Source organism: Phyllobates terribilis, unplaced genomic scaffold (assembly GCF_046119375.1).
Source record: "Phyllobates terribilis strain yellow unplaced genomic scaffold, ASM4611937v1 Scaffold_4__5_contigs__length_816908805, whole genome shotgun sequence".
Taxonomy (NCBI): Eukaryota; Metazoa; Chordata; class Amphibia; order Anura; family Dendrobatidae; genus Phyllobates; species Phyllobates terribilis.
The window spans coordinates 106,534,000-106,559,839 of NW_027362764.1; the positions used below are offsets into that span (position 1 = coordinate 106,534,000).

Here is a 25,840-nt window from a genome sequence, read left to right on the forward strand (position 1 = left end):
TAGGATCTACTTAAAATATTGCCAAAATCCGGTGAACCCCGGCCTTACTTCGCTGTTCTTTCCCACGGGATGCAACTAAGAAATACAAAGTAGCTTGGAAGAAAAATTTCTAGGATAGTGTAGTTATCAAACAATGGCGCAATTTATGGCAAATTTTCAGTGCACTCCCCTTAAGCGCCCACTCAATATTTATCAAATATCACACCTTAAAGAGGTTGTCTACTACTACAGAACATGCCCCCTATCAATGTAAACGGTGGAAATAAGAGTTTTAGCAAATACCTTGCTCTGTCAATCTTGACTGTGAGTGGCGCTATTGGTGGCGGCTCACAGGTATCACGTGACCCCGGCTGCTGCCGGCTTCAACATCCGCTGATGTCACATCAAGTTCCGGTTGCAGCCGGGTGTGATCTAGTGAGGTGCTCCCCGATGATTGATGGGCTGTGGGTGGGATTTCCCCACGCGTCACAGCCCAGCATCCACCACGCACTTTCCCTCTCCTGCATTCATTGGAAAAGCGCACGGTGGATGCTGGGCTGTGACACGTGGGGAAATCCCACCCACAGCCCATCAATCAACAGGGAGCTGCGTCACTGGGTCACAATGTTAGAAAAGAGACGGAGACCAATGTGTCAGATGTGTAAAAAGAATCATTGTGTAAAATTCTACAAGTTAAAAATGGTTGCAATATAATTTTGTGATAATTATCCCCTACTGTGATTTAAAGTATTTAAAACTTTGTCCACTCTATCGCATTTATCTACTCTGAAAAAGATGAACCCGGACCAGTATAGGGTGTAAAATCAAAACAAGTAAAGTATTATTACGAATTGTGAGAAAGTGATTAGCTTCATTTAGGGCTTTGAGGCATTTTGGATCTCAACTTCAAAATAAAAATATTAAATCCTATAAATTCGGAATACTTTATAACTTATTGCACATTTACTTTCCCTGTAGAGTTAGTTGTCACACCAGGTGTGGGAAAGACTTAGTGCAACACAAAGGGAAGAGGGAAAGGGAGCCCAGACACTAGGGAAAGGGGAGGGGGAAGTGAAGACCTCCTAGATTGATCTAGCGTCACCCTGTCTACCCTAACATCCCTGTATTGGCTCTTTATCAATTGCCGCACGAATACCTCGCCCTGTCTTTCCCTGGCGTTTGGCTCAGGCTAGGGAAGGGAGGAGATGAGCACTAGTCGATCTCCACTAAACACTATAGACAATAAGGAAGGATAAACAGGAGGAAATTGCTTAGCTTTAGACGACTCCAGACAAAAGCGCACACGTCCTCAAGCTCCAGAGATGACAAAGTACTGCTCTTGCTAAAGCCTTCACCAGTAGTAACGAATATCGCCGGCACCTTCCTCTAGAACACAGCAGGTATTTATACACTCAGGCCAGGGAGTCAATTAGCCAGAGGAAGGTAGCCGCTGGGTCCTAGAGGCAGCCTCTAAGAAGAGGTCTGTAATGCCAAACGTAGAGATCTCCTGCAACCAACTGCAGGGTGACTGTCTGTCACTTCTGACACACAAGTGACATTAGTACAGTAAATGTGAAACTAATAATTCACCACTAAGTGGGGCTGCAGATGCAGAGGTGCCTGTAGAATATGGGAACAAAAGCCCAAGAAACAGGCAGTACACACTCCCCGCACAGTAATATCACTACCCGAAAAATATCTGTCTTATTATATAGCCAAAATTTCTATATAGTCTCTATAACATAACATAAAATATATATTCTCTATAACCTGACCATATAAAAATAATCTTCTGAAAAACATATTGAGAGCAGGCACTAATGTAGTAACTAAAACTGTGCAAAATATTTCTGTAATTGTTATTTTACTCCAAAGGCTTCTCTGGCAGGATCCACACAGGAAACATATGAGCGGACAATGCTTTCCGTAAAAATCCTACTCACTCCATGAATAATGAGAATGCAAATCAGAGTAATTAATGAGAAAATTAACCGTCCTAAATGTATTATATTGCCAATTTTCAGCATCCAATCCAGCATTTCCTCCATTCTTGCTTTACATACTGCTCTGTCGCTTTGTATTTTGCTGTGGAGGGGTTACAGCAAAAATGACAGCTATACATAATTCTTCCACTATTTTGCTGTATGTAAAAACAAGAATAAAAAAAGATCATTTAGCATTGACAGGCATTATCTCTATATATTTTATTGTTGTGTAAAATCTAGGGTGATAATGGGGGGTGTCTGGTAGAGCTTTAACTTAACCATGTGTCCCCCTAGCTCCTCGCTTGTACCAAGCTTTTGCCACAAAATCTGGCGCTTACAGCTCAGCCTTAACCCCCGCTTGTGCGCTCTCAGCTACTCTACTTATTTTGATCATGGCTTATGGTAAGGGATTTGGGCCAGTCTTCTTCCACACAACTACTTACCGATCCTTCTGTACGCCCAAGAGTTCATTTCCCCAGTTTGCTTCCTTCTTCCCCCAAAAGGTCTACATGGCAGCAATAAGACTCCGATTACAGTGGCCAAGACGCCCGCCACTAGCCATCCACAGTTTACAATCTATTGTGGCTCTTGTTCCCGAAGAGGATATCTTGGTTCTTGATGAGACTTTTCCATCAATGTTTGTCCCTCGGGCACCCACTAAATTCTTTTGCAGGCTGCAGCCAGATGACCTTCTATGCTCCTCATAGTCCTACCTCTTAGCCTAAAAAGGGCTTCCAAAGCGGTCCTTTATTAGTTAAAATAATTCAGCTCGCCTACTGGATGAACAAACCTGGCTGCCTCCCATTTATTATTCAGACTAGGAAGGATTTAAACACTTGAGGTCTGAGCCTCCAAAGAAAAGCGGACATCATTGTGGATAACCGCTCTCCATCTACTCGGTCAGTCTCCAGGCAAATTCATACTGGTTTCTCTACAGTATACCAACCATGCTTAGCAATCTATGACCAGTTATGATCTATTTATTTTGGCCAACTGTAAATAGTCCTATCTTAGTACTAATTAGGTAATAATCTTCACACCACTTTCATTAATGGTTCTCCATGCTAAATATCAGTTTCCAATTAGAATTGTTCATGAATGTGCCTCCTTACAGGAAACCCCAAATAAATTATTTCATTACCACCCTCCTCTATAACACTACTCCATGCTTATCCCATACCACTGGAGCACAGATGCAAAGTCGAGACTCACCGAAAAGCCCATCTGGGTTCCATCCTTACAGGTGTACAATGGAGTAAAATCTGGGAATGCATGGTGAGGAACTCCATTAGCATCCTCATACTACCTAATTCCTGTAAAATGCTGCTCAGACTGTATTTAGTCCCTGGGGTCCCTGAAGGGCTCATGCAGATGTTCGAGAAGCTCTGTCTGAGCACGGGTTCAATGCACAGCCTATCCGCGGGTCTCCTGACCCGAACGCAACAACCTCAAAAGGAATTTATCAGGTTGTCAAATTTGGGTCAGGAGACCCACAGACAGTCCGTGCATTATGTCCTGTGGGGATACAGAGTTTCAAGGACACCTGCATGAGCCCTAAGTTTTAAAAAAAAAAAGGGTGAATGTCTGGATAACGATTGTCCTTCTTCATGAGCCATGACAAGCTGCACCACAACAGTAAGCCAGATGGCCTCCATCCTCCCATGGATGTCCTACTCCCTATACTGCCCTCTCCCCCTGCACTTAATAGCTATTGGATTAACTGTTCATTTTGTAACCTTACTTGATAATTACAATTACTTATTGTTGTTTTCCCCTATTCACATGTCGCACATTTGAGATTTATCGTCTTTATTGTACCTTAAGGCTTTTTTTTTTTTTTTTTTTTTTTTGCACTATTGTAAATTGAAAAAGCAATAAAAAACAATGCTTAAAAATATCTATAAAAAGGTACTTCTCTTGAACTGGTGATCTGAGCCATCACGATTTCTATACTCTATTCTGTATTTTAGGATCAAAGATGACAGATCATGTCGGACAGAAAAGTGGAGCTAAACCGAGGTCTGTTTCCAAGGGCAAATAGCAAATTTATTTTGTGAAGCAACTAAGATAAATGAATAGAATGGATCTGTGGGTAAATCGGGACTAAAACACTGCAAGGACGAAAACACGGTCTGTGAAAACAAAGGGGATGTGAGGCTTGCTGGACTGCCACAATCCCTTCATTTGACGGATTGATTGGCATATACTAAGAAACAATGAACCCTTAGGATTAAGATGATTGTAGAAGTGAAGGAAGGCTGGCAGCTCTTAATTTGGCTTCCATGGACAGGTTTTGCACAAGCCACTTTGTTTAGCAGGTCCCAGGGGAACGCTGGCCTTCACTCTTTAACCCCTATACAGGGATTTGATCTTATGCAAGGCCCCTGAATAACATCTATGGACTGGCTGCTGGCAGGTGGAGCAAGCTGGCAGAAAGAAGGTTTGTCACACAAGGTTGTATCCAAGAGGTCAATGTCAGGGACAAAGTCAGAGGTAAGGAACGCGGTCAGAAAGATGTAGAAATCAGTAACAATTCAAACTAGCTGAGCAAGAGCAGAGTAACAGCAGTGTGAACCAGGGTAAGTGGAAACGTGCAGCTGGAAGGAACTGCTGGAAATGTAAATACAGAGTGGCCCTGCCCAAGGCCAACAGATAACTAGAACCCTACAGCAGGACAGACACACTGGGTGGAACCAAAAGTCCCAGCCAGCCTAATGTAACACAGGATTGCATCTGTATTGCTAATCGCCGTTGGCAGTGCAAGCATGGTGTAGTTTATGGGGAGGTTCGGACAAAGCCATAACCATTATCAATGCTTTGTTTTCTTCTGGGAAGGCTGTTTGCAAGGTTTTACAGCGTCTCTGTTGGAATTTTTGCCTATTCATCCAGAAGAGCATTTGTGATGTCAGAAATAAAAGGTCCAGGCTTACAATCTGTGTTCTAGCTCAGCACGTGGCTCTAAATTCATGTGGTCTTCCACTTACTGGCAAAGTTGTTGTGGTTCGTAAATGCTTCCACTTCTCAATAATACCACTCAAGGTTGATTGTGGAATATTTAGAAGGAAGAAATGTCATGTACTGACTTGTTACACTGGTGACCGCTGTTACAGGACCATGTTGCTATTAGTGAGCCTTAGCATTACCCATTTATTTACTAAGGTTAGTAGAGGCGAGGGGTCGGATGTTATATACCCATGGCAATGGGACTTCATCAAAAAAACTAATTAGTAAAGATGTGTATACCAATACTTTTTTCCATTTAGTATGTTTTTAGCATTGAACTATATAACTGAATTGACTATTACGGTAACTACCACTATAAAGAAGATATTAATATTTTTAATTCTACGTGGGACAGATACACATTTGGTTTCCTTGGGATAGTTTTGTGATCCCTTCCATGCATTTGGTTCAGCTTCCATTTCGAGATCACTTTAGGTTACACAGAGGTTAAACGGCTTCCAACTAAATTAGTCATTAAGGAAGGCATCAATGGCAGACCACTGGACCATGTCTTAATGGGATGCTATAAGACATTAGGATTTTAATAACTCACAGGTATGACAGGTACTTTGGAGCATTAGGGAGATCAGGCTGTGCCATGAGTATAGGCTGGAGACACTTTTAGCTGTAGGTCTCGTGGGGCGTTTGGTAGGTTGCTACTATCCTCTGGAAAGAGGAAAAAAAAAAAAAAGATTCAGACTCTGCCAAACCCCAGCAAAACTCATTTATCTTGTCGTAGGGAGCAGCGGAGCATGTACTTCCAGCTGACAGCGTGGCACTTTCTCACCACACACCACTGCCCGAACTGGAACATTCTGCTCCCTCCGTGGGTCTCAATCAACGGAAATACTGTGATGCTAGCACTCCTCATTAGGACTAACAGCTGTCTCCCCAGTCACACAGAGACGGCAAACTGTTTTGCATAACAATCTGCTGAAATTTCACACACACAGGGAAAAAAAAAAATATGATGTGAAGGATGCTGGACCATGAAATGCTGATGCAGTATGATCTAAGTTGGCACCATGTCCTAGAATTAACCGTGGGCTTACCAGAAGCGTTAGAGAAGATGCTGTCAGAATCAAACGAGACATCCGACTGGATAACTACATGGATAGACGCGTCAGAGATCTCCCAAAACTGTCATGTACAATGTAAGCAACGCCCGAGGGGAACGTCATCATGTTACCTCTCGTTATTAATACTCTCGGCTAGGTACTGCTAGAAGACTTGGCACTCGTGCGGATTTGTTATATGTCGCTTCTAATCTACTGTTTTGTGGATAGGTTCCATTGTCTTCATATTATTATTATATAATGGGATTATAGAGCTAGGAAAACTTATAATAATACCGGGACTTTCTATAATTACAGCTAAGTAAAGCAAAATCTACTGAATGTAGAGCATGTGGGTCAACAAGTAGAACATATGGTCAACATTCCAATGCATCTGTATGAGATCAGATGGGAATCTGGCTGGATTTCATAGAATCCTAGAATGGTAGAGATGGAGGAGACCTGCAGGGTCATCGAGTCCAATCCCCTGCTCAATGCAGGAGTCACTAAACCATCTCAAACAGATGTATGTCCAGCCTCTGTTTGAAGACTTCCATCGAAGGAGAACTTGCCACCTCTCTCAGCAGCATGTTCCACTCATTGATCACCATCATTTAAAGACCATGTCTTTCAGGAGAAATATTCCCCCAAAAAGTTGAGGGACTAAAAAGTTGGGTGATTTTCACATATTTACACTATATAGACAAATACCGAGACACCTACAGGACCCGTAATGACCTCCCATTCTAAATCCATCGGCATCAACATTGATTTGGTCCCTACTTTCCAGCTATAGCAGCTCACACTCTTCTGCAAAGGATTTCTACAAGATTCTGGAGGAGTCTATGAGATTATTTAGCCCATTCATCCAGAAAAGAATTTGTGATGTCAGACAGATTATGTTGGACAAGAGTGCCTCGCTCAGATCCCAATAGTGTTGAATGGGATTGAGTATTGTGTGCGACCAGTCAAGCTCATTTACACCAAACTCGCCCAACCATGCCTTTATGGACCTGGCTTTGTACACTGAGACACAGTCATGGGAAACAGAAAAGGGCCTTCCCCAAACTGTCCTCACAAAGTTAGAAGCTACAATTGTCCAAATGTCTTGGTATAATGAATCACTACAATTTAGCGTTAGCTAAAAACCTAGTCCAATCCCTGAAAATCAACTCTATAGTATTACTCCTTCTCCACCAAACTACAGCTGACACAATGCAGTTAGACAGGTAATGTTCTCCTGGCATTCACCAAATCCAGACACAACCATCAGACTGCCCGATAAAGAAGTGTAATCCATCATTCCACCGTGTCTACTTCTCCAGAGTCCAGTGATGGCAGCTTTACACCACTTCATCAGACACTTTTTCATTGCGCTTGGTGATGTAAGGCTTGTAGGCAGCTGCTCAGACATGGAAACCTATGCCATGAAGATCTTGGTGCTGTTTTGGTGTTGATGCCAGAGGAGGTTTGGACTCTGCAGTTATTGAGTCAGCAGAGCGTTGAAACTTTTATACACTATGCAACTTAGCTTTAGCTGACCACTCTCGGTAACTTTACATGGTCTCCGCTTCTTGGCTGATATGATGTGGCTTCTAAAGGCTTCACTTTACCATCATATCACTCACAGTTGATCATGGAAATTTTAGGAGAGAAGAAATTTCACAAACTGACTTCTTACACTGGTGGCGTTCTATTACAGAACCATTCTGGTATCCGTGAGCTCTTTAGAACGATCCAGTCTTTCACAAAAGTCAGTAAAATCAGCCGGCATGGCGAGGGACTGGATGTTTTACTACTGTGGCAATGGGACTGCATAAAAAACCCATATCCATAAAGACGCGTGTTCCATTGCTTTTAGTCATATTGTATTTTAGAGGTGTCTAAAATAAAACGGTATATAACATTCATATAATTGGATAAGAAAAGTTGACCTCATCTTAAAGATATGAGCTTCAGTCCTAGGAAATACACTTACAGTTGAGGTAAAACACATGAGAGTTTCCAGTGTTGGCACTTGACCAGTGCCGTCTGTGAAGGATGATGGCCGCTAAACCAGCCCCCTTCTGTCACGGCTGATGATTAGACCATAGAGATGAGTGGATCATTTCGCTTTACCCCAAGTCTATGGTCCAGGTCAGTGCTCTCTGGTCGTGAGCGAATTTCCTAACCTTCCAGGTTGCTCGGCGTGGCGTTTGATTCACCGACCACGCGTGCAGTCATCTGGGCGCCACACAGAAGACAACGTGCCAGCAGAGCAAGTCATAAGATGAGCCTGGGATCCTGGAAGGTCAGGAAATTCACGCATTTCATGTCTACGTCCACAGAGCACCGTGTACGGGGTTGTGTAAAGCAATCCGCTCATCTCCGACAGACCGTCAACAGAGCTCAATCAGTAATTAAAATGTGAGTCAGCCAGCCCCCTAACATGCAGCATTCATCACCTGCAGAACCGGAAAGATCTCGAGTCGAACCCAAATCGGAGAAGTTGCTAGAATTGTCAATTAGGATTGAGACACCGAAATAGAAAACATTGACCAGAGGCTGACCACGACATGAAACAAGCTTTTCCGTAGTTGAGAGCTTGTTACAGTTGCATCCAGCCTAAATAGGTTTTTATATGTATTATATTTCTGCCACGGTTTTGTCACATTCAAATTAAAGCCATGGTCAGTTTACAGACTGATCACAATGAATTACTAAGTTATTGGCAGCAAGACTGTAATGAATTATGTAGGAGATTAATACTAGAAAAAGGAGCACATGAAATCCGCAACCATCCTGATTTAATAGCAAAATCACCGTTCAACCAAATCTCCGAAACAGTTAAACTGTACCTATATCATCTCTATATCTGGAGATGAAGCCCAAGTAGTTATCCCAATGAAGAACGAGATTAAGATTCTGTATAACTTCCAATCAGTGGAATGAATCAAGACTCCCCACATAATGATTCACCGTCTGCCCATTTCCAATGGCACTTAAGGTAGATGTCATGAAAGGCACCTTATAAATGATGGGCACAAATACCTGTTCAAAGCGTCAAAGTGATCAGGGATATGTGGATTTTGCTCGTCTATGGCAGGCAATTCCATCTCCGACAGCCACACGGATTTCAAAACGTCTCATAAAATAAATGAGTTGTGACAAAAATTCTAATGGAAAAATGAATGTTTTGCATTTAAGTGCTTGCAAGTAAAAAGCAGATGGCAAAATGGGCGAAGATATCAAATTAAGTCAAATCAAGTTAGAAAAGGAGATGGATCAAAAAGAAGAGATTGTGGAAATTAATTATTAAAGGGAAAATACAGTGGAAAAAAATGGAGCTTGCTATTGTAATCACTTCTTATAGAAGACCTGATGGCTTTTTCTGGTGTGTCTGATTTTATATGCACATGCAGTCCCATGCAATATTTCTCAAGCATCTTTTCTTAAAACTCTGCATTGTGCCGATTCTCTGTTGCTCTTCCTTTAAATTTATTAGTACAAAGTCTGATACTGTCCGAACAGTGCTGACAGTGTGTTAAAGGGATTGTCTGGTCCAAACAGAGTTATGAATCCCCCCCCAGCAGACGCACTGTGCACTGCGGAGATTCGCCGGTTTCAGTCCCAGTTATGGAGGGTATGTATGAGTTCTACAGGTGCTTCTCACAAAATTAGAATATCAAAAAGTTAATTTATTTCAGTTCTTCAATCCAAAAATTGAAACTCATTATAAAGAGTCATTACAAACAGAGTGATCTATTTCAAGTGTTTATTTCTGTTAATGTTGAGGATAAAGGCTCACAGCCAATGGAAACACAAAAGTCATTATCTCAGTAAATTAGAGTAATTAACAAAAACACCTGCAAAGGCTTCCTAAATGTCTATAAAAGGTCCCTTAGTCTGTTTCAGTAGGCTCCACAATCATGGGGAAGACTGCTGACATGACAGATGTCCAGAAGGCAGTCATTGACACACTCCACAAGGAGGGTAAGCCACAAAAGGTCATTGCTAAAGAAGCTGGCTGTTCACAGAGTGCTGTATCCAAGCATATTAATGGAAAGTTGAGTGGAAGGAAAAAGTGTAATAGAAAAAGGCGCACAAGCAACCAGGATAACAGCAGCCTTGAAAAGATGGTTAAGAAAAGGCCATTAAAACATTTGGGGGAGACTCACAAGGAGTGGACTGCTGCTGGAGTCATTGCTTCTAGAGCCACCACACACAGACGTATCCAGGACATGGGCTACAAGTGTCGCATTCCTTGTGTCAAGCCACTCATGACCAATAGACAATGCCAGAAGCGTCTTACCTCGGCCAAGGAGAAAAAGACCTGGACTGTTGCTCAGTGGTCCAAGGTGTTGTTTTCAGATGAAAGTAAATTTTGCATTTCAATTGGAAATCAAGGTCCCAGAGTCTGGAGGAAGAGTGGAGAGGCCACAATCGAAGCTGCTTGAGGTCTGGTGTGAAGTGTCCACAATCAGTGATGGTTTGGGGAGCCATGTCATCTGCTGGTGTAGGTCCACTGTGTTTTATCAAGACCAAGGTCAGCGCAGCCGTCTACCAGGACATTTTAGAGCACTTCATGCTTCCCTCTGCCGACAAGCTTTTTGGAGATGGAAATGTCATTCTACAGCAGGACTTGGCACCTGTCCACACTGCCAAAAGTACCAATACCTGGTTTAAAAACAACAGTATCACTGTGATTGATTGGCAGCAAACTCACCTGACCTTAATCCCATAGAGAATCTATGGAGTATTGTCAAGAGGAAGATGAGAGACACCAGACCCAACAATGCAGACGAGCTGAAGGCTGCTATCAAAGCCACCTGGGCTTCCATAACACCTCAGCAGTGCCACAGGCTGATCGCCTCCATGCCACGCCGCACTGATGCAGTAATTGATGCAAAAGGAGCCCGGACCAAGTATTGAGGGCATTTACTGAATATACATTTCAGTAGGCCAACATTTTGGATTTTAAAATCATTTTTCAAGCTGTTGTTATAAAGTATTCTAATTTACTGAGATAATGACTTTTGTGTTTTCATTGGCTGTAAGTCATGATCGTCAGCATTAACAGAAATAAACACTTGAAATAGATCACTCTGTTTGTAATGACTCTATATAATAGATGAGTTTCACTTTTTGTATTGAAGAACTAAAATAAATTAACTTTTTGATGATATTCTAATTTTGTGAGAAGCACTTGTACATACTCCAGGCCAGTGGGTCGGCTTGCTCACTCAGCTGAACATAGAGGAAGACAAAATAACACTGTCTCTTTAAATCTTACACTGATTTGTATTAACCCCTTTAACATCTTGGGTTTTTCCATTTTTTGCTCGCCTTCTTCCCAGAGCCATAACTTTTTTACTTTTCTGTCAATATGGCCCTGTGAGGGCTAGTTTTTTGCAGGTCAAGTTGTACTTTTGAACGACGCCATTGGTTTTACCATATCATGTACTGGAAAACAGGAAAAAAATTCTAAGTGCGATGAAATTGCAGAACAAGTTCAATACCACAATTCTTTATTTATTTATTTTACCATGTTCACTAAACTCTAAAACTGACCTGCGATTATTATTCTCCAGGTCATTATGAGTTTGTAGATAGCAAACATGTATAGGTTCTTTTTATTTAAGTGGTGGGTAGAAAAAAAATCCAAAGTTTGTAAAAAAATAAATTTTAAAAAAGCGCCATTTTCTGAGACCCATTTTTTGGGATAGAGGTTTATTTTTTGCATGCCGAGATGACGTCTTTATTCATACCATTTTTGAGATAGATACAATGTTTTCATCGCCTGTTATTGCAATGTTGCAGCGACCAAAAAAAAGTAAGTCTGGGATTTCGATTTTTTTTATTATCGTTATGTTGTTTACCGATCGGATTAATTCTTTTTATATATTGATGGACCAGGCAATTCTGAATGTGGCGATACCAAATATGTTGTTTTTTTTAAAAAAATGGGGCGAAGGGGGAGCGGGTGATTTAAACCTTTATATTTAAAAAAAAATAATAATATTTTTACAATTTTTTTTTTTTATTTGCTTCAATAGTCTCGATGACTAGAAGCTGCGATCATCTGATCGCCTGTGTTACACATAGCAGGGCTTCAGCCCTACTGTGTTTAACAAAAGTGCTCATCTGCTATGACATCCACAGGAGTCCCCAGCAGACCCTGGGTTGTCATGCCAACCCATTGGCACACTGCGATAATGTGACAGGCGCACCTATGGGTGGGGTTTGTGATGTGCTTCCGGCATGGCTATGTTAAATGCCAATGTCTGCGTTTGACAGCAGCATTCACAATTCAGACAATTAACAGTCATTATCGGCACTGTCCCCATTGGGGCTCACAATCTAGATTCCCTATCAGTATGTCTTTGGAGTGTGGGAGGAAACCGGAGAACCCAGAGGAAACCCACGCAAACACGGGGAGACCATACAGACTCCTTGCAGATGTTGTCCTTGGTGGGATTTGAACCCAGGACCACAACGCTGCAAAGCTGCAGTGCTAACCACTGAGCCACCATGCTGCCCTAACATGTCAATATGTTAACAGTCACTAGTGGATCGCGGTTTCATCCATGGCTGTTAGGGGTGGATCAGATCAGCTGTCATGTGCCGGGAAAGATGAGGGCTCAGCGCCGGAGCTCGCATCAAAGGGACAGAGACGACTTTGGATGTACCTATAAATCCAAGGTTGTAAAGGGGTTTAAAGTACTGCATCATAAAACCAAGGCAACGTTAGCAAAAACAAACACGGCATTCCCGGCCTAACAGGAAGAAAAAAAACATAACATATGGCACAGTCCATGTTGCGACAGGTAACCGCCAGCTTCAGGAACAATCAACACAAGGTCCAGCTTTCCTTAACATAACAGCTCCAGAGCTTTCACCTCCAGGCCCACCCCACACACACTGCTCTAGAAAGCTGGGTATTTATCCTCTGGACTCTTACCATTCTACAGCTACTCAATCATCCTAGCACTAAACATGGCTGATTAACCCCTCTCAGCACTTAGCTTCAGTAATATAAACCTAGGAAAACTCATCCAGCACACTAACAATCTCAGCGCTACATATCTCCCCTCTAGTACTTTGCCAGTGACTTTGTCAGACCACAAACACGCAAACATTTTATTGGAGTATTAACGCCGTAAAAACAAACCCAAAAGGTGGAATTGAGGGCAGTTTTTGTTTTGTTTTTTTTTCCATCATCTCACTGCAATTGGAATCTTCTCTCTGTTTTTCAGTACATTACATAGTAAAGTGAAGAGTGTCAAAACAAAAGAAGTACAACTCGTCCAGTCATAAAAACAAGCCTTCATATGGATGTTGCAACGCAAAAAGAAAAAAATTAAGTTATTGCTTTTGGAAGAAGGAAACAAAAAGGAAGATACAAAGAAAGGGGGAAAAAACACATGAAGATGTTAAAGGGTTGCTCCAGAAAGATAAAAAAAAATGTGTACTATTCCTGCACTCAAACTATAAAGATGAGATGGTCAGTGCAGTTCTATGATCTTTATAACCATTGTAATTCCGTGTGACACTGCTCACCCCTCTGTCTGGGACATTACAGCAGTGTGCAGCTTCCCGCTGTTATCAGCCAGTCTAATAAACGGTTCTCTGCAGATATCAGGGGAAATGGCCACGCCCCCTCTTCTCAGGCTGGCTGTTACTCAGAGGGGGGAGCTGTACACTGGTGTGTCATGAAATGTCCCAGACGGAAGGGGGGGGGGGGGGGGGGCAGTGAGGAGCAGCTGCTGTCACATGGAATTACAAGGGTTATAAAGATCATATAACTGCGCTGACCATCTCATCTTTGTAGTGTATGAGTGCAGGAACAGTGCAAATTATTTTTATCTACCTGGAGTACCCCTTTAAACAAGTCATTTTCTGACGACATTTTCCCTTTAAGCTTGAACTACAGGCTTTCAAAAAAAATGTAGAACTTTTAGAAAAGGAAAACCTAGAAAGGGGATAAAAAAAAAAGAAAAAAGGTTTTTGCAGATTCCAACAAAATAAACCCCTGCCAAAGCCTCTGTGTACTGGATTTACAGAATATGGGCGAGATTTGTTTCCCAGCTCTACAGACGAAAAATAACAAAGCTAAATGGCGCAACCTTTGAACCTTTGACTCTGTGAATACTCCGGTGCCTTGTAAACTACTGGAGCCTCCTCGCTCCTTGATCCCTCCTAAACCCACAACCCGGTTTGTTTTCATTAATAGGTGTAAATAAGTCGAGCCTTCCCAAACCGGAGGAAACGTGCGTCTCCCTTAGCATTACAGATATATGAAATATCTAGACCCAGTAAGAGGCCAAGCTATTAGCCAAAGTCCTACAGCGCCCTCTGCTGGATCAAGAAGAAAAAAAAAAAAAAAACTGATAATTTTTGTCTTTGCAAAGTCATAAATATTTGAACATTATTTTAATGGAGTCATTATATTCTTAATTTTTTATTTTTTTTTTATTTAAAGACTTGCTGCCTCAGTAAACAATGTGCCAGATCATATATTAATAGACTAGTTAATGGGCCAACGCAGGACAGATTGAAGGCTTGTTAAAAATTTGTGCATACGTCTGCAGCGTGCCGCCGCTCGGGTCTTATCGCACAGCTGCAGACGCTCTTAAGAAAAGCTCTTTATTAAGATATAGTAGCAATGAAATAATGAAAAGGCAAGTGGAGCATCCGCACGGGCCATAGAAGTCATATTTCAGCGGCAAATCTCCATTCAGATAGGCCACTCCAGCTCACAAGTATTACTTAGACCCGAGTAATAAGCTTAGGGATTTAGAAATTGGAATCTCTACAGGACAGTTTTAAATCTAAATTTATTACGGAGTGAAATAAAGTCCATAGGTGGCTTCTGGGGAAGTGGCTTAATGCACATGAAAAGGTATATGGAAATGGCGGAGATTAGAAGAAAAGGGGTTTTCTTAGGGTCAACTGGGAAGGTCACATAGAAGAAAAAATGAGAAGTATATAGTGCATGGACAGAAAACAGCCACTTGTCTGCAGAGGACAATCTGCGTTTTACGAGGATCTATGGAATTTATTGTTACATTTCAGGTTATTGGATTATTTTACAAAACTGTTGCATTTATGAATGGCGTCATTGGAGAATTTGATCACCCATGAAGCTTACGGTACGGAGGAGCTGGGTGCAAGTCGCGCATGCTAAGAAAAAGTTGCATTTGTAGATCTCTAGATATTTGGCTTTCCCTTACAGTAACGGCCCATTAAGACCAGGTAATATTCAGGGAACGCTCAATCCCGACTATGGGCATGTCAGAACAAGCCGGCAACTACCTGACAAATGAGCGGACTGCTTGTTGATTGAGCGCGATCATTTTTCAGCTTGCTTAAAAACCATCGTCCTCGCCAGCACATCGCCCCGTGTAATCAGGAGATGAGCTGCCGAGAACATTATGTGCTACATGCACAGAACAATCGCATCAAAGAGGTATTCTCATCTTCAAGATCTTATCCAAATATGTAGTATATGTAATAATAATATTAGCAAATACCTCCAATTAGAAATGTAGTATAGTTCTTCAGATTCGCTATTTCGCTTACCCCATGGTGCAGGGCATTGCTGTAGCTTAGGTATCCATGGTTTCGACCAGTAACAACTAACTGTCTGTATGAGCGGCCATACCCATTGATACCTAAGCTGCTGCAACACCCCTGCACATAGGGTAAGTGACATAGCAAATCAGAAGAACTATACTACATTTCTAATTGGTGGTATATTATTACATTTACTACATATTGGAATAGGATCTTAGAGATGGGAATACCCCTCTAACTACCATTCAGTGCACATGGAAATGTGGTCAGCCAGGCTCAACAGTCCAACCTACATCTGGCCAATCAGCAGTTGTTTACCAGCTGGATAGGCCCTTCTAAAGAGGTCATAAGCTATAGAAAGTGTGCGCTTATAAGAAAACACACTGTTCATATAGGTCCCATATCACATTTTTAAACACTGTTTACATGGGGAAACCCCTTTAAGTGATGCCATATCCTAGCAATATACCAATACCCTTTTAAACATATAATCCCCAGTGGCATGTATTAGGTTGAAATAATAGACTCAGGTGTTCCTTACCCTCCCCAGGTCGGGCCGCTTCGTTGCTGCTCCTGTTTTTCTTGAAAAGCTGAATCAGTGATGTCACGCCTGCAGCAAATATGACTGCTGCAGCCAATATGACTGCTGCAGCCAATCACTGGACTCAGTGGCTCATTATACAGTTGTGCTTAAATGTTTACATACCCCGGCAGAATTTTTCCTTTCTTGGCCTTGTTTCAAAGAATATTAATGATAACAAAAAAACTTTTCTCTATTCACGGTTATTGGTTGGGTGAAGCCATTTATTATCAGACTTCTGTGTTTTCTCTTTTTAACTCTTAATGACAACCATTGAACTCGAGGGTATAAAGGAGTCTCCTGTAGTATATATTTTATTATAAATGTAGTTGTGCGGGCAAACTTGGATGTCGTTCCTCTATGTAGTTTTCATATCTATGTTTTTCTTACTGCGCCCTTAATTCCAGGGTGCTGGGGGTTTTTTTCACCCTGAATTTCTAGGCTGGTATGTGGACCTCTCTCCAAATGTAACGTTTATGGTTGTGGTCAAAAAGTTCAATTTTGTTCTCATCACTCCAAATTACCTTGCTCCAGAAGTTTTGAGGCTTGTCTCTGTACTGTTTGGCATATTGTAGTTGAGATATTTTGTGGCTTTTGCCCAGTAATGGCTTTCTTCTGGCGACTTGACCATGCAGCCCATTTTTCTTCAAGTGCCTCCTTATTGTGCATCTTGAAACAGCCACACCGCTAGTCTTCAGAGAGTCCTGAATTTCAGCTGATGTTATTTGTGGGTTTTTCTTTGCATCCCGAACAATTTTCCTGGCAGTTGTGGCTGAAATTTTTGTTGATCTACCTGACCGTGGTTTGGTTTTTACTGAGCCTCTGATTTTCCATTTATTAATCACAGTTTGAACACTGCTGACTGGCATTATCAATTCCTTGGATATTTTTTTGCATCCCTTTCCTGTGTTATACAGGTCAACTACCTGTTCCCGAACTACCGTTGACAATTCTTTTGCTTTCCCCATGACTCTCAATCCAGAAACGTCAGTGGCTGGATGAAAGATGCAAGAGTCTGTGTGGATCCCAGAAACTCCCTCAGTTTTTATGCACACACTGATTACAAGCAAACAGGTCACAGGTGAGGATGTTACCTTTAGTAGCCATTCAAACCCATTTGTGTCAAATTCTGTGCATGTTATTAGGCCAAAATCACCAGGGTATGTGAACTTTTGATCAGGGTCATTTGGACGTTTTTGGTTGTCATTAAGATTTAAAAAGAGAAAACACAGTAGTTTGACAATAAATGGCTTCACCAAACCAATAACCATGTGTGGAGAAAAAGTTTTTTTGTTATCATTCATATTCTCTGAAAAAAAAGGCCAAGAAAGCAAAAATTCTGCCGGGGTATGTAAACTTTTGAGCACAACTGTAAATACACTGACTTCACAGTTTAACCCAGTGTTTGGCGGTCATGTGTGCTGTAGTTGTGATGTCACCTCTGCAGCCTGTCAACGATGACTAAAGTAGAAAGAAAGCACTGGACCTGGTGAGGGCAGAGTAACTACAGAGTTTATTATTTTAACCTAGTGGAGCAGATGGAGATGAGAAACATATCCAGAAAGCCCCTTTAATGATCAAAGGGGTTCTGACCTCAGGGAGCCTTAATGACCCTGAGAATGAAGGGGACACAGCAGTACAACCCAGTCACAGGTTTTCTTTAGCACAGGAGCATTTTCGACCACCCGTTGCAGCATGGCTCTATAGAAATGGGACTAGCTTCTGTTTCCGACGCAACCAGGAGACTGAGCACAATTCTAGGTGACTGGGCACCTCCATTCTTCAGATTGCCGAGGCCCAAAAGGTCAGACCCCCCAGAGATCGTTAACTGATGGCATTCTGCAGTTATACTTATCAAAATGGGAATATCCCTTTAAAAAGCACTCCTCCCATCAAAGTTTTTATCCCCTTAATATATTGCAGTCATCATATTATACAGCACTGTTGTACTTACAATTGCTCATTTTGCTTTTCTACCCAACTAATTCTTCACTTTTACATTAGGTCTATGACATCACGTGATTAAAAACTGATTAGCTGAGTCCTTCTAAGCTCTATGTAGAAACAGGAGGTCAATTTTCCCTGTATGAGTCATCAGTCACTGCAAAAGTCCCTGGCAGGGGGAGGAGGGAGCAGCTGGGTTAGGAGTTGAAGAGGGGAATTAAATGCAGGCAAAAGAGACTTCCTGTTTTTTTACATAGAACAGAGAAAAGAGAAGAATTATCAGGGTAGAAAGGCGAAATGAGCAATTGTAAGTACACAGTGCTATATAATATGATGACTGCAATATATTAGGAGGATAAAAACTTTGATGGGAAGAGGAGTGCTTATTTAAGGGGCACATGGAAAGGCTTTGTTTTAAAGTAACAGCCCCTTTGGTTTTGTCATATTTTTTCTTTACAGTTTTTTTTTCAGGGATCTTCGTGTTTTTTTTTCCTAAAGAAAATGCATAGAAAAATGCCGTAACTAGAACATGCTGAATTTGGAACAAATGCAAAGAACCCTTAAAAACATACCAGCCTAGAAATTCAGGGTGAAAAAAAAGCAGGAATTAAGGACGCAGTAAGAAAAACATATATATGAAAACTACACAGAGGAAAGACATCCAAGTATGCCTGCACAACTACATTTATAATAAATTATATACTACAGAAGACTCATTTATACCCTCGAGTTCAATGATGTGGATCCAATGACATGTCCACGTATTGCAGGAAGCAGAACTCCACAAAATCTAAAGCTTTGACTGTTGCGTGCGCTAACTACATTCTTAACGCAGGTATGATTAACAAGGATTAAGAACGCAGTTAGCGCTCGAAACACGTTTTTTTTATGGTGTTTCCCCCTTACCTTATGCACATTTATAATTTTTCACTTTGTATGTTTTTTAAGGATCAAAATAAAAATATACTTTTATTGATCATCATGATTGGAAGCGGAATAGGTTTATTCTTGCATCGAGTACATAGCAAATGTTTGAGAGAGGGGATCGCTCCTGAAAAGTCACAAGAGTGATCCCTTCCTGGATACACCTGTGCCTCAGCTAGTGTCAGCAGTCAGCCCCTTTGCAGCCTCCTTTGTAAAAACGATCCATCCTTACTTCCACTGATCGGCGATGGATGCAAAATAAGTGTACACACCTCACTGTTGTGATATGCAACATAGCCTGCTGTATTCTAATCCCATTATGTGAAACATTTAAATAATGTTGCATCCTTGCATTTTTTTTTTCTCCTTGGGAGTTGTAATGAGGCTGGCACTATGTCTGGGGCAACTAAACCACCAGGTCCTTGTAACACAGCTAGGGTTTTCTTTCCAAAAATGCCCAAGTCAAAATGGCAAAATGAGTTAAAAGGACTATTACACGGGACAGGAGTTCATTGGTGCATCTGAATTGAAATCAGGAGTACTGAACGCATCCATCTGCTGGCACAGGACTAATCTCCTGGACGAGCCCCAGATTATCACTGATCTCATCTCAGTTATGCTGAAACATCTGCTTTTGATATGGGCACGTCTTGACATCATACAGTTTGTTTAGTGGCTCCAAACCAAAAGGACAGGGTGCCACTAAGTCAACATACTGGATGCAAGACCTAAGAATTAATTTTTTGGGAGTGGCAGTAAACTTTGGATAATTTATTTTTTTTTATAACGCCACGATATGCGCCGTTAAAGAAGTTGTCCACTACTTGGAGAACCTTTGTTCGTACTCCCACCCTTGACCCCCATAAAATAAAAAAAACTATACTCCCCTCCCTTGTCGGCGCTTTTCCCATGGTGTCAGCACTTTTCCCATGGTGTCGGCACTCGTTCTTCCCGGGGCTTCCATGCTGTTGTGAGCCCGGCTCCCCATCAGAGCTGGCGTCACTGTCCTCGCCTCCTGTCGAATTGGGCGTGAAGAGGAAGTCAGATCAGCTGCAGCCCGGACTTCCTCTTCATGTCCAGTTTGTCAGAAGGCGGAAACAGTGACGCCAGAGCTGATTGTAGTGTCACTACAACAGCACGGTAGCTCCGGGACCGCGAGTGCAGACACGGCTGGGACAGCGCCGGCACGGGAGGGGAGTATAGATTTTTTTATTTTACGGGGGCCAAACACTTTGATCAAGAAGGGGTTGTCCCAGTAGTGTACAACCCCTTTAATGTCTGATCAGTGATATCCAACTGGTGTTGTAATTCATTTATATAGGAGCTGTATTACAACAAGGAATACACGGACGTTTGTACTTACTCAGTGTGGCCCTGGAAAACATTCACAGAATGTATTGAGGGGTCTCTAAAATCCCACAGCCGAAAAGTTGTGTCACGGGAAGACGTCACTACAAGACGCTGAGTGGGATGTGTGCAGCAGTGGGTTAACTCCTGGTCATGACCTGAAAAGAGAAACGAAATAGCTTAAAACGACCATAAAGCAAAAACACATCCTGAAGTGCGGGAAACTCGGGACTAAGACACTGATGACCTATATTAGGATAGGTGATCAATATCAGATGGTGGGTCACCGACACCCCCACAGTCAGCGCACAGCCCATAACTGACAGGGGATGGAGCCAGGACAGCACCGCTCTGTGGCCGGGCTCAGTTACTGCTGCCACCCTGATATTGAAGTTCTCACTGTAGTTATCATGCTTGTCTTAATGTGCAGATGGTAAAGTGTTTTATATGTGTGGGTCATTTTTTTGTGGGGTATTTGTTTTAAGTCATGTGACATGACAATGGTATATGGTCTTTATTTCAGGTCACATTTTTTTGTCCATAGGACCAAAAACAGTGAGTTTTAAGTTTTAATCACATGGCTGATGAGCAAAATGTAAAATAAAAAGGGCAAACAAAACATTGTAAATGTAAAAGGGGTTACCTGGTTTCATGAAATTTACATACAAAAGGAAGTATTCCTTTAGTTCAGTGGACACTAGATCACTCCCAAATAAACGAATCCTTTTTTTGTAGAGATCTGATGTGCCAGTCATGAGAAACTGAGCGTAGAAGACATGCTAATTGGACAGGAAGTGCACTGGGGGCGTGTCAGTGCAATCAGACGGCTTCTCCCAAGTGCACTGGGGGCGTGTCAGTGCAATCAGACGGCTTCTCCCAAGTGCACTGGGGGCGTGTCAGTGCAATCAGACGGCTTCTCCCAAGTGCACTGGGGGCGTGTCAGTGCAATCAGACGGCTTCTACCAAGTGCACTGGGGGCGTGTCAGTGCAATCAGACTGCTTCTACCAAGTGCACTGGGGGCGTGTCAGTGCAATCAGACGGCTTCTACCAAGTGCACTGGGGGCGTGTCAGTGCAATCAGACTGCTTCTACCAAGTGCACTGGGGGCGTATCAGTGCAATCAGACTGCTTCTCCCAAGTGCACTGGGGGCGTGTCAGTGCAATCAGACTGCTTCTACCAAGTGCACTGGGGGCGTGTCAGTGCAATCAGACGGCTTCTACCAAGTGCACTGGGGGCGTGTCAGTGCAATCAGACGGCTTCTACCAAGTGCACTGGGGGCGTGTCAGTGCAATCAGACGGCTTCTACCAAGTGCACTGGGGGCGTGTCAGTGCAATCAGACGGCTTCTCCCAAGAGCACTGGGGGAGTGTCAGTGCAATCAGACGGCTTCTACCAAGTGCACTTCCACCCTGATTTGCAAATGGCTTCTACACTAGATTTCGCATGTCAGGAAAACCAGATCTCTACAAAAAAAGGGATAGTTTTCTTTGGAAGACAAGTGACTATACAGCCATGTCACAGACTTCTATATTTAAAAAATGTGAAGATACTATCCCTTAAAGACTTTTTTATTATAATTTTATTAGAAACATAAAATGGGATGAAAGCAAGGAGGAGATTTGTTTGGCTATTTTCTTGTGGGTGTATTTTCTATGCTACGTGTTCCTTAAGAGCACCACTGCAGAGATTTTTTCTTACCCTTTTTAGGGATCATGAATGTGAGTGTAATGCAAGTAATTACAAACATCACATTTTTCAGCCCCATGTGACTGCAGTTGTGACCGGCCAAATCACACAGTGGTTCTTGTTTGCAGCGGAGGTCACTTTTTTAAAATTTTCTGAATGCAAGTCTAAGGGAATTGATAATGAGGCCTTGTAGCCTGGTCCTGAGTCCCATACACTTGTATGGAGACAAATGACTTCCGGACACACAGCGATCCGGCTTGTACATGCATTACACTCACATACGTGAAAGGGATAAAAAAAATATATATATGCTGAGTGGTGCTTCAGAAGAGGATGCAAAAGTTGTCAACCCTGTATTTCCTCGTATCCACTTGGATCCTCTTCTCAAACAGGACAGAAAAAAGGCTCCAATATAATTTTTTTCATTATGTACATCAAGCATTAAAGGGCTTTTCACAGTTCTGAATATTTACAGATTCCTTAGGATAGGCTACTAATATTTGATTGGTGATGTTCTGAAACCTCGCCATTCATCTGTTCTAAGAGTCACAAAACTTCACAAGCATTGCAGCCTTTTCTGTTGTGTACCTACCGCTGTCAACATGGCAGATTCTGTGCTGGGTACTATAGTGCTGCTCCATGTAACGTATTAACTTACAGGGCTATTTCCATCTCCAATATCCTATCCCAATATGTAGTAGGTGTAATAATAATAATATTAGCAAATACAGTTGTGCTCAAAAGTTTTTATCCCCCTGCAGAATTTTTTCGTTCTTGGCCTTGTTTCAGAGAATATGAATGATAACAAAAACTTTTTTCTCCACACATGGTTATTGGTTGGGTGAAGCCATTTATTGTCAAATTACTGTGTTTTCTCTTTTTAAATCTTAATGACAACCAAAAACGTCCAAATGACCCTGATCAAAAGTTCACATACCCTGGTGATTTTGGCCTGATAACATGCACAGAAATTGACACAAATGGGTTTGAATGGCTACTAAAAGTAACATCCTCATCTGTGACCTGTTTGCTTGTAATCCGTGTGTGTGTGCATAAAAGCTGAGTGAGTTTCTGGGATCCAGACAGACTCTTGCATCTTTCATCCAGCCACTGAAGTTTCTGGATTGTGAGTCATGGGGAAAGCAAAAGAATTGTCAACGGATCTACAGGAAAAGGTAGTTGAACTGTATAACACAGGAAAGGGATGCAAAAAAATATCCAAGGAATTGATAATGCCAGTCAGTAGCGTTCAAGCTGTGATTAACAAATGGAAAATCAGGGGCGCTATAAAAACCAAACCACGGTCAGGTAGACCAAAGGAGATTCCGGCCACAACTGCCAGGAAACTTGTTCGGGATGCAAAGAAAAACCTACAAATAACATAAGCTGAAATTCAGGACTTTCTGAAAACTAGCGGTGTGGCTGTTTCAAGATGCACAATAAGAAGGCATCTGAAGAAAAATGGGCTGCATGGTCGAGTCGCCAGACAAAAGCCATTACTGGGCAAAAGCCACAAAGTATCTCGCCTACAATATTCACAAATAGCACAGAGACAAGCCTCAAAACTTCTGGAGCAAGGTAATTTGGAGTGATGAGACCAAAATTTAACTTTTTGGCCACAACTAGACATGAGCGTTGTTCTACTCGAACTGTTCGCCAATCTCAAATTCGAGCTGTTTTGGGCGGTGTTCGAGCCGGTCGGCGAACACGAACAATTTGAGAAAAATTCGGCTGTTTGAGGTTATGTTCGATAACTGTTCGTGCACCAAAATCATAACTGGATTTTTTCTCAGTAATGATGAAAATTAATGTTAATACGCAGTTTGAGTGTACAGCGGGGTGGGGGGAGGGGCAGGGGATGGATCTCTGCAGGAACAATGAAGATCTCCATTTTTTTTTTCTCTTTCCCGCATTTGCAGTGGGGAGGTGCAATCTGTCAGCCTATCAGCAGCGCACACACGGAGCGAAGTGCTTTTTTTCACACAAGCAAGGGCATGTGTCATTGGCAGTGTATGTCACATGTCCTTGCCCTATAAGACCAAGCCATTTTCCCCGTCGCCACCATTTTCTCACTGCTGCAGCTGCGTGTTAGACGGCACCGCTGTTGCTGTGTGCGCTATACCTTGTTAATTTCAAGCCAATTTTCGCACAAATATACAGACAGCTTGGGAGTAGGGAATAGTTGTGATTGCAGTCCTTTTAAGGACTAGGTTACAGCATTTCCTACGACTTTTATCAGGCAGGTCTGTGCTCTTAAATAGATAGATTGTGGGAGTAAAGACTAATTGTAATTGGAGTCCTTTTCAGGACTAGGTTACATCAGTTCCTATCAGTTTTTGCCAGGCAGGTCTGTGCCAGTGCTGTGCAAGTTTTTTTCACAGCATTTGGCTGAATCTAGCAAAACTAATCCTTTTTGGCCTATTGCAGAGTGTGTTAGTCAGTGGAGTAGCCTATCTGTGTTGCAAGATATACCACCTGTGTATAGAATACCAATTTTTTTACTGCACCTAGTGAAGTAAAATCTTTTGGGCATAGCATCATTCTATTAGTCCATCTATACTGACCTCCATCAGGTTGCAAACTGAATATAATTTTTTTCTGCATCTAGCTCTGAAAAAATATTTGGGCTTCTAGCGGTGTGTGGGACTTGGTCTATTAGTCCATCTATACTGACCTCCATCAGGTTGCAAATTAAAAATAATTTTTTTCTGCATCTAGCCCAGCCAATAGTTTTGGCCTAATACCACAGTTTGGCCACTCAGCTCTGCTCGGTTACCATCCATTGTTTTTTTGTGCAAACAACTCCAGAGTTGTGAATTAGTTAACCACCAAAATGAGTGGAAAAAGGCCTGCTGCTGGTGGAAAGGGGAATAGGCGTGTTGGGAAGGGGAAAAAAGGTTGTGTCCGTGGGGTAGGTGCAGAAGAAAGACCATCTTCCAGCCAAACTAAAATGTCTACTTCTTTTAGCGGACAATGTGATAAGATCCCTTTCTTACGGCCACGCCAATCGCTACAAATTCCAGATGAGGCACAAAAACAGCAGGTGCTTCAACGGATATCAAGTGCTCCTTTAAGTGGGCTCTCCTCCACATCAACTTCAACATCACAAATACTCCAGTCCTCAAAGGTGTCACCCAAATCGCACTTGCTTCCTCACAGCTCCCAAATCTCCAGCTGCCCGTCTGAGTATGAGGTAGAACAGATGGTTGAGTCTGCAGAGCTGTTTACTCATACTATAGCCTGGGAATCAGAGGTCGACTCCAGCGCTTCTGTGAATCCAGACGAGGAAATGATCTGCACTGATGCCCAGAATCTTTATGAGTCGGATCCAGGACCAGACGCAGAAGGTTCTGACCATAATGTAGACCCTCATTCCCAAACTGTAACTCCTGTTGGTGGAGACAATGAGGAAGACGATGATAAGACTCAAATACCTGATTGGAGCGACAACTTTAGTTTTTTGTCAGGGCAGGAACAGGTTGGCTCTGAGGACGACGGGTGTGATAACGCACAGGGTGATGATGATGAGGTCGGAGATCCCACTTACTGTCAACCCACAGTCAGCCAAGAGAGGAGGTCAGCAGAGGAGGTGGAGGAAGATGCTAGTGACGACGAGGTCAGGTTGCGCCTTCCTGGACAGAGACGTAGTACTGGAAGCACGTCAACAACTGCATCCTCAAACACAACTCTGCCTCTCACCACAAGTCGTGGTGGCTCTTCAGGTCGCATGGGTGCTAAGCCTTGCATAGCCTGGGCATTTTTTCAGATCGTTAAAGATGACC

General features: G+C 42.3%; 1 protein-coding gene across 4 annotated transcripts in view; it reads right to left on the bottom strand.

Annotated features, from left to right (window-relative positions):
* The window catches only part of WDR37 (WD repeat domain 37), a 191,033-nt gene that overhangs the window by 26,075 nt on the left and 139,118 nt on the right, over positions 1–25,840 (bottom strand). For all 4 annotated transcript variants that reach the window (XM_073677655.1, XM_073677654.1, XM_073677652.1 and 1 more), the window contains one exon: positions 20,389–20,530. In XM_073677655.1, the coding sequence (XP_073533756.1) occupies positions 20,389–20,530 (142 nt within the window). The remainder of the gene's footprint in view (positions 1–20,388; positions 20,531–25,840) is intronic.